The sequence below is a fragment of the Vulpes lagopus genome, chromosome 7 (assembly GCF_018345385.1).
Source record: "Vulpes lagopus strain Blue_001 chromosome 7, ASM1834538v1, whole genome shotgun sequence".
Classification (NCBI taxonomy): domain Eukaryota; kingdom Metazoa; phylum Chordata; class Mammalia; order Carnivora; family Canidae; genus Vulpes; species Vulpes lagopus.
Window position 1 is genome coordinate 91989652 of NC_054830.1, and position 14514 is coordinate 92004165.

Consider the following 14514-nt stretch of genomic DNA (forward strand, 5'->3'; position numbering starts at 1 on the left):
ATTATAAACCCATAATATTTATCTTCAATTAGCCACCTAAATGAGTTCTTGTAAATATTATCAACAGCAGCTGTTTTTGTCTCAAGACCCACTGATACTCTTAAAAATTATCGAGATCCTCCTCCCCAGAGAGATTGTATTGAGTTATATTTGTTGATATTTACCACCTTAGAAATGAAAACAGAAAGTTTTAAATATTCATTCTTTTAAACATAGCAAAGGCCTACTACATCTTAACATAAAATATTTTTATGAAAATAACTGTTTTCCAAAGCAAAAACAAAAAAAAGAAAATATTTTAAAGTTTTGCACATCTCTTTAATGTCTGGCTTAATAGTGGAAAAATAGGTTCTCAAATGTGCTCTGAATTCAATCTGCTGTGATATGTTGTCTGTTTCAAGTCTTTGAATGGAAATCCAGTTCCACACAGGTAAGGGATTGGAAAATGGAAAACCTTGACGACCACTAAAAAGAGTGTCTAGGAATCCCAGAGGTGCTCAGACTATAGTCTGAGAACCACTCATATACATCTTCATCACACAAGGTTGAAAGGATACTTACTGCCCACAGTGAGTTTGAATTACTACTGTTCCAATTCTGCTTATTTTCATTATAGTTTCAAAAACCAAGCAATTTGGGAAAATGCTACACTCTTACGACTGATATTGTTCAGAATTATCAGCTAAAAGTTTTAGGTAAAGAATAAGTGTTCGTTCACAGTTTTGATTTTTGTTTACCATCTTCTTTCATTGTGAAATATAACAATCATTAACAAAAATGCAAAAAGTTAAATAAAAATGTTAATGAATAATTAAAGTAAATAGTCCTATAGCCACCAACCAATAAAAATAATCAAATTTTGCAACATTCTAGAAGTCTCACCACCATTACCATCCAATGTGCCCCTCTTGGATATAACTCCAACTCTGTACTAAAGGTAACTGCTATCCTGAATTTTATGGTAATCGCAGCTTCACTTTTCTTTATAATTCTACCTTGAATCAGTCTATTTTTGCCTATTTTTAAAAAATATTTATTTATTTATTTGAGAGAGAGAGACTTGGGGGGAGGGTTGCAGAGGGAGAGGGAGAGAGAGAATCTCAAGCAGACTCCCCACTAAGCATGGAGCCCAAAGGGGGCTCAATCTCACAACCCCTGAGATCATGACCTGAACTAAAATCAAGAGTCTGACAGTTAATGAACTGAGCCACCCAAGTTCCCCTTGCCTGTTTTTAAGCTTATATAAAGGGAATGAATATGTATCCTTTTGTGTTTAATTTCTTTCATTCACCATTATATTTGAGAGATTTAGCCTTGTTTATACATATAATTGTGGTTCTTCATTTTTGCTGTTATTTATGATCCTTTTTTATTCATGGACTACAATATATTTATCCATATGACTTTTAAGGGATATTTCAGATGTTTCTAGTTTGGTACTGTTATGTATAGTGCTGTAAGGGATATTCTTCTGCATGTATTCTGATGCGTATCTGTATGATTTTTTTCTCCAGGGTAATTCCTGAAAGTAGACTTACTGAGTCACAGGCCACATATATTTTCAGCTTTGCTAGATAATGCCATAATGTTTTCCAACGTAGCTGCACAAATTTACACATTCAATGGCAGTGGATGAGAGTCTTTGTTGATTTATATCATTATCACACTTAATACTTCCAGTCCTTTAATATTTCTACATGCATCCAATGTATTTGTTTATCTAAAAATCTGAAAAATCAATAAAAAACTTGAAGGCAGGGGATCCCTGGGTGGCTCAGCAGTTCGGCGCCTGCCTTTGGCCCAGGGTGCGATCCTGGAGTCCTGGGATCGAGTCCCGCTTCGGGCTCCCGGCATGGAGCCTGCTTCTCTCTCTGCCTCTCTCTCTCTTACCTGTGTCTATCATAAATAAGTGAATCTTAAAAAAAAAAAAAAAAATCTTTGTTTTAAAAAAAACAAAAAAAAAAAAAACAAAAAAACTTGAAGGCATAGCATTTACAAAGTTGTCCAGATACAAAATCAAAATTAGTAACATTCATATATATGTGTGTGTGTGGAGTGGAGATATATATATATATATATATATATATATATATATATATATATGAAAATATAATGAATTAGTCCCATTCAAAATTAGAAAATGTAATGAAAAAAATTTTGTTCATACTTGCAACAATAATAAACATTAAATACATTGGAGTAAGAAAGAACGTGCAAGACATAGAATCAAGCCAACAGCAAAATCTTATTGAAAGACATTTTGAAAATAGCCCAATAAAGGGATCCCTGGGTGGCTCAGCGGTTTGGCATCTGCCTTCATCCCAGGGCATGATCCTGGAGTCCTGGGATCGAGTCCCACATCGGGCTTCTTGCATGGAGCCTGCTTCTCCCTCTGCCTATGTCTTTGCCTCTTTCTGTGTCTCTCATGAATAAATAAATAAAATCTTTAAAAAAAAGTAGCCCAATAAAATCGTAAGATTCACCATTCTGCTTTATGAAATGATTAATATATATTTGCTGAATAAATATTTATTAAACAAATACATTTTAATTAATTTAATAATAAATTAATACATTATTTATTTAAATAAATAAAGAAATCTTGTTTCTTAAGAAGAGGCTGACATTGGCAGCCTCTTATTGTAGAGTCTGATTTTCCCTCTTAATGATACTGCTCACTCCACCACATGCCTAAATGTTCTTTGCTCACCTACAAAAAGAATAAGTGAGACAAGTCGCTTAATCCTCATTGATGATCAAGGTGAAAAAAATCAGTCTCAATTTAAGAGAAAGGACTATGGAATGCTTTTCATTGGTTGCTGGTCATCTTATTTGAATCAAAAATGTGGTTACAGACTCATACTTAGAAACCAAGAGAAAGATGAAAATAACTTTCCCTGTCAATACTGTTTTATTTTTTAATTAAAGTCAAAATTTATTCAGATTTTCTGTCTTATTTTTTAGTTAATGTTCTTTTTCTGTTCTAGGATCTCATTTAGAATGCCACATTACATTTAATTGTCATGTTATCTTAGGTTCCTCTTGGCTATGACAATTTCTTGGTGGTAGACTTTCTATGATATTGTCAGTGGTATCATTTTGTAAGTGTCATTTCCCAATTTTTTGTTCCTGGTATAAAAAAAGGTGATTGCTTTCTAATATTGATATTGTGCTCAGTGATCTTACTAATTTTATTTTTAATTCTCATTGTTTATGTGTAGATTCTTTTGCATTTTGTTGTAGAATAAAGTAAAATATTTGAGACAGCAAGAGATTTGAACAGGCACTTCACAAAGAAAATATTCAAGTGGCCAATAAACATGAAAATGTGCTGAACTTTATTAATAACCAGGGAATACAAATTAAAATCATAATGAGATATCACTACACACCACTAGCATGGCTAAAATTAAGAAGACTGCCAACACCAGGTGTTGGCAAGAGTGTAATGCAAATGTACTTTCCATACACAGAGACTGAGAATGTAAATTGATGCAAATATTTGGGAAATATCTGTTAAATCTGAACATCTGCATTTTTTTTAACATCTGCATTTTCTACGACACAGTTACTTCATCCTGTGCATTTACCCAAAGAAATACATACAAATGTGCTCCAAAAGATACATATAAGAATTTTCATAGCAGAATTAATTATAACGGCAAAAAAAAAATCAGAAAGAAAAATATTCAATCATTTAGCAGTAGTGAAAACGATAAAACACTGTGGCATTTCTAAGTAGGTATGACACATTCATGTGAATTAATAAACTATAACTGTACACAGCAACATCGATGAATCTCACAGATGTACTATTGAATGAAAGAAGCCATTTATACAAAATTTAAAAACCAGCAGGATACAGGGAGTTCAAAGGCAGTAGTGACTCTGTGAGAGGAGGGTGAAATAATAATTGCAAGGGGACAAGTAGGGGTTTCTGTCCCATGGGTCATGCTTATGTCTTCACTTAGTTTGTGGTTACAAAGTTGTGCAGAAACAAGATTTTATAATAAATTGTTGAGCTGTAAAATTAAGATTTGTGCATGATTTTCTATGTATATTATATCATGTTTTTCAAAAGGAGGAATGGGGAATTCTCCCTTTTGTTTTTATTTTTTTAAAGATTATATTTATTTATTCATGAGAAACACAGAGAGAGAGGCAGAGTCATAGGCAGAGGGAGAAGCAGGCTCCCTGTGGGCAGCCTGACATGGAACTCAATCCCAGGATCCCCGCTTCACATCCTGAGCCAAAGGCTCAAACACTGAGCCATCCAGGTGTCTGGGAATTCTCCCTTTTACCTATCAAAATACTCTCTTACTTTCAACATTGCTGCTCCTTCCAGGTTATCACTGAAAGGGTTTTGGGGTGCTTAATTTCTGTGCTGCCACTGTTCAGGCACTTGTTGATAACTTTTCATCTTGTCCAATCTATTATTTTTTATAGGATCCCTTTTCTTGAAAAAGTTGAAGAGATGATTAGACAAATTGTATTTTTGATTTCTAGATACATATTTCTCCCACATAGGTAATTAATTGCATCAAAAAGAATAAGAACCTCTTCCAGTTTGTGAGGTTTATAGGAAAGCAGCTTCAGGAGCACCTGGGTGGCTCAATGGGTTAAGGATCCAACTTTGGTTTCAGCTCAGGTCATGATCTCAGGGTTGTGAGATCCAGCCCTGCCTGGGAGCTCCGTGTTCAGTGGGGAGTCCTCTTGTCCCTCTCCCTCTGCCCCTCCCCCTGCAGTGCTCATTCTCTCTCTCTCAAATTAATAGATCTTAAAAAAAAGAAAGAAAGAAAGAAAGAAAGAAAGAGAAAGAAAGAAAGAAAGAAAGAAAGAAAGAAAGAAAGAAAGAAAGAAAGAAGAAAGAAAGAAAAGCAGCTCCAAATTCAAATGATGATTTCATATGGCTAGAAACACCATGCAAGTTTTACTTTCTAAATGTCACCCCACCCCTCTGAAAAACCTCACTAACCAGAAGAAACCGGTACAGAGGCGGGAAGTAGTTGTCTGCACCACAGAAAGTTGGTGGGAGAAAACGTGTGCAAGAAAACGGTCTCCACATAGGGATGACACGAAAAATGGCTTCAAATCAGAAAGGAAAAGCTGATGGGAAAGGGCTGGTGCATTAATCCTTGCAATGCAGGCGTGCATTAGGTGACTCTAAGCTATGGAGATTCCTGATAGAGACACGGTTGTCTGAATTTTTCCGGTTATTGTGATAAAATAAAATTCCTATAATAAATTAGAGGAAATGAAACTAAAATAAAAGACTGTGTCTTAAAAAGGAAGAGACTTTAACCCCTTCATAGGTAGACTCCTGCCATGATTGTCACCAGATCCTTGGGAGAAGGGGTTAGAGGAGAAATTTCATGAAGGCGACTGGAAGAGAGGACTAGGAAGCACCTCGTGAACACAACAGTAGGAAATGGAAAGAGGTCAAAGGGAAGAAATTAGAAAATAAGAATTCCCTTTTTACTATTCTGCATCCATCTCTTTTCTTCCAATCCCCTTTACACCTTTATTTTCAACTCCACAGGCATGAGAGTCTCTGGGCGGGGCTTCTTCCTGCGCTCCTGGCACCAGTTCACCTCCAATATTGCGGCCTCTTCTGCCCAGGACAAAACTCTAGTCTCTTCTCTGCCCAGAGATCTCTGGACTTAAGTACAAAGGCTACACTCCAGCATTCAAGAGCCTCCACAATGTATCTGAGCTCATTTTTCCACCTTTGGTCCCCCTCGACTCCTAACAGGTAGGCTGTCCACACCTTCTCTTGCTCCTTACACATTTGTCCATTCTCCTGGCCCTGTTCATGCTGCTGCTCCATCTAGAGCCATGCTAGTTATTACGGCAGGCGCTACCCACAGCTGGCTTATTGAGAACTTGATCAGTCTGAACTGAGCCAGACTATGAATGTAAACATGTGCATCGTATTTTGAAGACAGGATGAAAAGGAAGAAAGTAATTATCTCATTAATAATTTTATATTGATTAGTGTGTTAAAATGACCCTATTTGGATATATTATGTTAAATAAATGTACTATTGAAATTAACTTTACCTTTTTAATGTTTCTTTTTACTCTTTAACGGGGCTACTAGAAAAATTTTAATTGCAGATGTGGCTCACATTACAGTTCTTTTGGACAGCGTTCATCTAGAATTCCCCCTCTACCCTATCACCTTCACCACAACCATCACTTCTTTAGAAGCACTGCTTGCCTCCTTATTCTCCCCATCAGCTGTAACTCCTGTATCCTTTGAGAGCCACCATCATGGCGATGGCCATGGGTTGGCACCCTGGACCTATCTGAAGGCACTAGGTCTTGTCTACCCCATCTTCTAACTATGATATATGGAAATAACACAGGTTTGAATGCAATCCACTCATTTGGTTAGCTGTGTGTATTTTAGGTACATTATTTAGCTCCCTCTTTGAGCATCAATCTCTTCCTCTGCAAAATGGGAGTAACGATAACCCATCTCAAGTGTTTACTATGAAGATTATCCAGAGAATGACACACAGTAACTGCCCAATTTGTGGTACCTAATACTACTGCCACTACTGCCCCACTATTATTTTAGATTATGCACTCTTTGATCATAGAGGATCAGAGACTATCAGATGTGGGCAGGATGAGGAGGCCCTTTGCCTGAGCCATAGGAGCTCAGCTCTACATGAGTGTACAAGTCACCCTGGAAGAGCAGGTCCTAGTGACCAAACTCCTTGGACGACCTCCATCCCTCCATTAGTGCAGTGGACCATCTCTAAGTTGACTTGCCTCTGTGACTCCTTGCATTGGCCTTTGTGCCATAAGCCATGGATAATTCCAGTCTAATCCAGAGATCCTTAAGAAGAAGAAACCCTGAAGAATGACTTAATGATGGACATAACTGGGCATCTGAAAGTGGAACAACTGTGGGATGATTTTGCTTTTGCAAAAACTCATTGTGAAGAATCCAGGGGATGGCTGAGGTTCTGTTCAGAGCTGGAATGCGAAGGTCAAAAGGCCAGAGAGAATGAAATCAGAGCAGAACACCCAGAAAGACTGGGGCTTACAGGTTCTCTTTTAGAGTAGATTATTCTATAAATGAAAGTATACATTCACTGGTGTAAAAATTGGAAAGCCACATAGAGAAAAATTGCCACCCTTTTGTTATACGAGTCAAATATAACCACTATCAAAATGTTGCTATATTTCTTTTATTAATTTTTTTCTCTACATACTTTTGCATAGCTGTGTTGTATGTACACTTTCATAGTCTCCTTTTAATATAAGTGGGTGTTTTTTTTATTTTCTAATGGCACAGTAACATATTTTCAGTATAGAAAAATTTTAAATGTGAATAAAATGGAAGTTAAAAATTTAGTAACATTTACTGAATTCTTTTTTTTAATTTTTATTTATTTATGATAGTCACACACACACACACAGAGAGAGAGAGAGAGAGAGAGAGAGGCAGAGGCACAGGCAGAGGGAGAAGCAGGTTCCATGAAGGGAGGCTGATGTGGGACTCGATCCCGGGTCTCCGGGATCATGCCCTGGACTGAAGGAAGCACTAAACCACTGAGCCACCCAGGCTGCCCCCCAGATATCTTCTTATCAAGGGAATAAACACACATCAAAAGGTTCTCATGTAAAAAGTGAAAAGGGAAAGAATTTCCTTCTTCCTACATCCTCGTCCTTGTTAGCATTCTCCCTCCTGGTAAAAATTAATACCAGATGAGTAAATGTGTCTGACAAAAAAACTAAAAAAGAAATTATATGCATGTATCAGCATATATACATATATCTCTCTATTAATTTATAAAACAAATGATAACACCATATCCATTATTATATATATTACTCTTTTCATTAAGTATATCTGGAATACAGGTCTGTATCAGCTGCTCTTCCTTTTTAATGGCTATATAGCATTCCATTTTTGTCTACCATGGTATTACTTAATCAATTCCCCAATGATGGATATTTAATTTGTCTTTCGTACTATGGCAGTACTGCAGTGAACATTCATATATGTTCATACATTATATTCACACGCATATACACATACCCCTGCAGGAATATCCAAAGGTAAGTTCTCAGCAGTGATATTGCGAATTAAAGGGACAATTCCATAGCTTGAAATATTAAATCTGGAAATACATTGCCAACTCCCATGTGATCTCTCCTTGTGAGCTGACTTGGGCTTTCTCACAGCATGGCCGACTCAGGGTGGTCAGATCACTTATATAATGGCTAACTGGCTGCAAGAGCAAGAATTTCAGCTAACAAGGGAGACATCTTATTGTCTTTCCGGATTCAGCCTCAAAAATTATACATTGTTTCTACCATAGAATTCTGCCCAGATTCCAGAGGAGGGATACAGACAGTCCCTCTTGATAGGTAGACTCACAGTCAGGCTATAGATTTTCACCTGGGATGGGAGATATTGTTCTGGCTACTTTTAAAAAAACAATCTTCCCCATTCTCCAAACATTTGCATAAATTTATACTTCCATTGGGTGTATATTAGAATATTCTTTTCCCGCAACTTTTTCAAATCTTACTGGTGAAAAATGATTGCTTCATTTCTAGTATGATTTACATTTCTTAGTAACATGAACAGATTTTCATAGCTTTCTTGGCCCTTAATATTTCTTTTTCTGATATCTGGCTATTCACAAACTTTTCTGACACCTTTCTATTAATTTTAAGGGCTGCTTGTTTGTGAATAAAATTATCCCTTTCTCACTCTGCATTATAACAATGTTTTTGATACTGCTTTTCCTCTTTAACTTTGTTTTTTTGTCATTGAAATTTATAACTTGTTTCTAGTCATATTTATCAATATTTTCTATTATAGTTCTTGGGTTTCATATCTTGCTGAGAAAAGTCTTCTTCATTCCAATGTTTTTTTAAAAAATAAAAAACAAGTTTTCTTTTAGTTTTAGTCATTTTAGCTTATAATCTGCTCCAAATAATGTTATATGGACTATATAATGTTGTACCATCTTTGGTTTCCTGAAAATAACTCCCTTTGGCCAATCCTCCCATTTTTCTTCTAGACCTGTTTCTAAATTGTTTGCAGGAGAGTGGAAAATCAGGTGTTTAGGTTTGTTAGAACTATGTACAAAATAAGAATACATTGATTCTCAATAATGATTGCAAAAGACCTGTAAGGGGAGCCACAAACTTTTATGCATGGCTCACATAACATTCATTTTTCTGCTTAAAGATATTGCTTAGTCCCTGGTTTTCAGTTACATTCTGGATAGCTGAGATTGCCAGATAAAACAGTAAATAAGACTAATAAAGCTATACGCTGTCTTGCTGTGTGTGGGGAGGGTCCTACAAAAAATATTCACATCAACTTAGTTTTAAGACTATTCTATTTTACAGGCGGGAAAAAGATAGGTGTCTTTTTAAATCATAAACTGCATTTATTTATTGTTTTGTGATACTGTAATTGGGAATTAAGCCTAATTTTTATGAAAAAGACATCTTGTACACAAAGACCCACCTTCCAAAAAAAAAAAAAAAAGAAAAAGAAACCCCACCTCATAATACTAAAAAAGAAAAAGAAAAAATCTTTGCCAAAGGAGGAATCCTGTAATGGTCAAGCTCTAAATGATTGAGCTTACTTTTTTTCTTTAGTAATTGGGAACTCACTATAGCAAAACATTGGAAATCCTCACAGTTTCTAAGTCTTTTCCACAATGTACATAAAAATAATGGAAGGCCTTAAAATAAATGAACAAACTAATTTAAATGACATAGGAAAAATGAAAGGGAGAACTGAAAGTGGGAAATTCCTCTGAGATAGAAAGAGGACCATCCTGTATAAATAGGGCTACACTCCTGGTAGAAGGGCATTTGCGCTGTGAACTCTTAGAGCTTTGGCTTCAGCATCGAGATGGTAATAGGTGGGACTCTTCCCATTTTCATCATGACCGGTAGATGCATCGTCCAAACAACTCTCCTGTTGTATTTCTCCACCATGGCTCTTGCCATGAGCAACGACTTGCTTCGATTCCAACTAAGCAGCAGCAGTTTGGAGTGTCAGGAGCTCCTATTACAGTTGAATGGAACCACTGAATATTGCCTCAAGGACAGGGTAAACTTCGAGATCCCTGAGGAGATCGAGAAATCACGCCAGTTCCAGAAGGAGGACATCATATTGATCACCCATGAGATGTTCCAGAAGATCTTTGATATTTTCAGGAGAAATATCTCTAGAACAGGATGGAATGAGACTATTGTCGAGAACCTTCTTGTGAAGCTCCACTGGCAGAAGGAACATCTGGAGATAATCCTGGAGGACGTCAAAGAGAAGGAAAACTTCACCTGGGACAACAGGACTCTTCTGCGCCTGAAGAAATATTACTTAAGGATTGTGCAGTACCTGAAGGCCAAGGAATACAGCATCTGTGCCTGGACAATAGTCCGAGCAGAAATCTGCAGGAACTTTTTCTTCCTTAATATACTTACAGATTATCTCCAGAACTGAAGATCTCTCAGCCTCTGCCTCTCGGAATGGACGATGCTTGACAAGGATTTCAGGCATTCCTCAGCTGGCATATGCTCTGTAAGTGACAGCTAATGTACTGCATTTGAAAGGACAAAGACTTTACATTTTTTGTACTAAGTTATTTGATCTATGTACTAAGTTATTTTCCTATTTATTTAAACTTTCACCCCAGAAAATAAATTTCTTTTTATGAAACAAAAATCAACATGGAATTTTAATTTCAATTTCATTAGCATCATGTCGAAAATTATGGAGCACCTAAAAATTACAATTCTTTATATATTGTGCCTGCAAAATTGTAGAGATTCTGGCCTCTAGCCTTCAAGGAATTTAAAATCCAAAGAAGCCATGTGGAATATATAAAATTATGGATGATAAGGGGAGGGGAACTGTTCAGGAGAATAAATGTGGTCTCAGCCTCTTCAGAATTGAAATGGAAGAGGCAGGCAAGTGGCTCTGGAATTAGAACAAGGAGGTTCCATTGCTTCTACTCTGCTTCTCCTCTGTACCTTCAGGCTCTCTGATCCTAAAGTTTGAGTTTGACTAACAGGGCAACTAGAGGAATATTTCAGCTCTTGTGTTTGCCCTAAACTTATTCCTAATTCCTATTATATTCAGGGTGCTCTGCTTGCCCCACACCCTCCCAACCCCAAAGGATTTTAAAATATTTATGTGCCCCCCTAAGCTAAGGGTGAGAAGTCCCAGGCACTTCTGTGACATTGTGAAGCAAGCAGTCCTTTTCTTGTACTCTTCCCTGACAGCTAAGATGTATAGCAGCCTCAGTGAAGCTGGGGATCTCTTCATGCTTCCAGGGCACAGGCACCATAAGAATAAAGAATTCTGCTTTCCATCTCTGCTATGTGGCTAGATTTTTCTACCCATTTGGCAGAAAAGCAAATCTGCTCCTGGTCCCCCCTGCCCTGTTCATACAGAATTCCAGGGCTACCTTATCAACTCCTGATGCTCTGCATCTCTGAAGCCCCACGCACCCCTAAATCCAAATCCAAGACAAGTGTGGCAGATTAAGTCATTTCTGTCAAGTGAAAAACCAGGAAGCATGGCTCAGGAGAGGGAAATTCAGGTGGGATAGAGAGTGTCCTGATTTTTCTCAAGGACTACACTGAAAAAATACAATTTTCCTAGGAGGTCCTGGGGCACCTGGCCAGCATGTACCAATTGGCTGGGTTTCTGTCTTCGCATTGAAAGCCTTGGGAATTTAGACTATCATGGGTGCTCCTGTCTTTAGCAGCTGCCATCCAGGTGCTGCACTCCGCCCCCATGTATGTAATTAGATTTAAGTCCATCTCACAAGCACCCCTCCAATGGGCACAATTCCATCACTGCTGTTCTACAGCTCCAGCAACGAAGTCTCTCAGGTTGAGTCACTGCCCCCAGGTCACACAGCCGATGCGTGGAGGTTTAAAAAATGCAATGAAAAAAATAAAATAAAATAAAAAATAAAAAAATAAAAAATGCAATGAGCTGAATCGTATAAGACTTTGTTCGCATCTAAGTGTTTTCTGGTAGACCAGTAGGGAAGTCTGAGTTCTGTCAAAAGAGCGTCAGCGGAGATGCTACCGCAGGGTGCAGACAATGAACTTGAGGCTCCCTCTTCTGGCCATAACACACCGGCTATGAACCAAGAAGTGCTACATGCCCTCGCAGATCCAAGGCCCTGGGCCTACGATAGCCAGCGGAGGCCTGGTGAAACAAGGAACCCTCCCTCTCCTCAAAACAACTCACATTCCACCCCCACCACACCCCTTTTGCGGGGCTACAAAGACAAGAAAATGCGGACTAAGGGGCAGTGGTTAGAAGAGCCAAGAAGCCTAACTCTTGGCAAGGGGCGCCAGCTGCCCATCACCTTCCCTGCGCCCACCTTACTGAAGGAGTCTCAGCAAGAGGCTCTTCTCTGCTCACTACCAAGTGGGCCCAGGAACCCAGAGGCTGGAGAGGTCTGCTCTGCATGTGTTCTGGGAGTCAGAGGACAGAGGCAAGGCTCCTTCTGCAGAATTATAAATATTTATGCCACAGCTGAGTGTGTCAGCCCGTCTACAACACCAAAAGTCTGCCCATCACTAGGAGAGCATAAATGATCATTAATATTAATTCGAAAAGCACATGTGTGTGAGTATGTGCCTATGCTAAATGGATGGCCACATGTAAAGGAGTACAGTTATTATTTTAGCTGGCACCAGTATACATCAAAAGAGAGTACTCATTTAGAAAAATATTGATGAGCCTCCCGAAGTTGTGGATATGGCAACACAAAAGGTAGTGCAATGCCAATGGTACGTTTCTGTGTGTCTGTTTCTGAGGAGGAAAAAGACAGAAGCCCATCAGATGGTCTGGAGCTGTGATGATCCCTGGAATAAAACAGCAGTGAAAATTTTCTGGTAGGGGCAAAGAAAGGGCTTTTAAAGACCTTCTTTTTTTTTTAAGATTTTATTTATTCATGAGAGACACACAGAGAGAAAGAGGCCGAGACACAGGCAGAGGGAGAAGCAGGCTCCATGCAGGGAGCCTGATGTGGGACTCGATCCTGGGACCCTGGGATCACGCCCTGGGCTGAAGGCTGCACTAAACCACTGAGCCACCGGAGCTGCCCTTTTAAAGACACTCTTAAGAAAATGAAAAGATATGTCACAGACTGCGAGAATATATTTGTAAGTCACAGATCTGATAAAGGATATATCAATTCATAAAGAACTCTCAAAATGTGATAACATCTTCCATAAAGATGGACAACAGAGTTCAACACTTAGGACTGCCTGGGTGGCTCAGCGGTTGAGCATCTGCCTTCGGCTCAGGGTGTGATCCTGGGGTCAGGGATCGAGTCCCACATCAGGCTCCCTGTGAGGAGCCTGACTCTCCCTCTGCCTGTGTCTCTCCTGAATAAATTTTAAAAATCTTAAAAAAAAAAGATTTCCACACCTTACCAAAGATGGTACGCAGATGACTAATAGATGATCAATATCATTAGTTGTTAAGGAAATACAAATTAAAGCCATAGTGAGATACTACTATGTGCTTATTAGAAGGGCTAAAGGTAAAAAGACTGTATCAAGTTTTGGCAAGGATGTGGAGCAACTAGAACCCCCAAACACTGCTCATGGAAATAAAATATGGTACAACCACTTTGGAAATGATTTTGTAGGGTTTTTTGAGAATTTTATTTATTTGTTATTTGACAGAGAGAGAGAGCACAAGCAGGCAGAGCAGCAGACAGAGGGAGAGGGAGAAGCAGGTCTGCTAAGCAGGGAGCCCAACATGGGGCTCAATCCCAGAACTCTGGGATCATGACCTGAGGCTAAGGCAGCCACTCAACCAACTGAGCCACCCAGGTGCCCCCATTTTTGTAGTTTTTAAAAAGGTAAACATAGACCTACTATATGACCCAGCCATTCTGCTCAGTTGTTTACCCAAAAGAAAGGGTGAACCCAAGCACGCACAGGCTTATATGTGAATGCTGGCAGGAGCATTATTTATAATATCCCCCAAATTCAAATGATTAAAGAAATTGTAGGTGCACTCAGGTGGCTCCCTTGGCTAAGTTTCCAACTCTTGATTTTGTCTTGGGTCATGATCTCAGGTTCATGAGCTTGAGCCCTGGAACAGGCTCCATGCTCAATGGGGAGTCTGCTTAAGATTCTCTCTCTCCCCTCCCTCTCCTCTACTCCTCACCCCACTTCCACCTCATGCTCTCTCTCAAAATAAATAAATAAATAAATAAATAAATAAATAATCTTTTAAAAAATAAATTCTGGTATATCCGTAGAGTGGAATACTATTCAGCAAAGGAACGAATCCCCAGCACACATAACATGGATGAATCTCAAATAATTATGCTAAATACAAGAAGACAGATTTTATTTTTCATTTATTTTTTAAAAGATTGTATTTATTTATTTGAGAGAGAGAGAGAGAGTGAGAGCGAGCACTAGCCAGGGGAGAGGCAGAGGGAGAGGGAAGGGGAGAAACAGACTCCTCACTGAGTGCAG

General features: G+C 38.6%; 1 protein-coding gene across 1 annotated transcript; it reads left to right on the forward strand.

Moving 5' to 3' along the window:
- The first annotated feature begins 9931 nt into the window (after positions 1-9931).
- IFNB1 (interferon beta 1) lies at positions 9932-10492 on the forward strand. Its single transcript, XM_041761294.1, has one exon. The coding sequence runs from the start codon at positions 9932-9934 to the stop codon at positions 10490-10492; it is 561 nt and encodes a 186-aa protein (XP_041617228.1).
- Positions 10493-14514: the final 4022 nt, after the last annotated feature.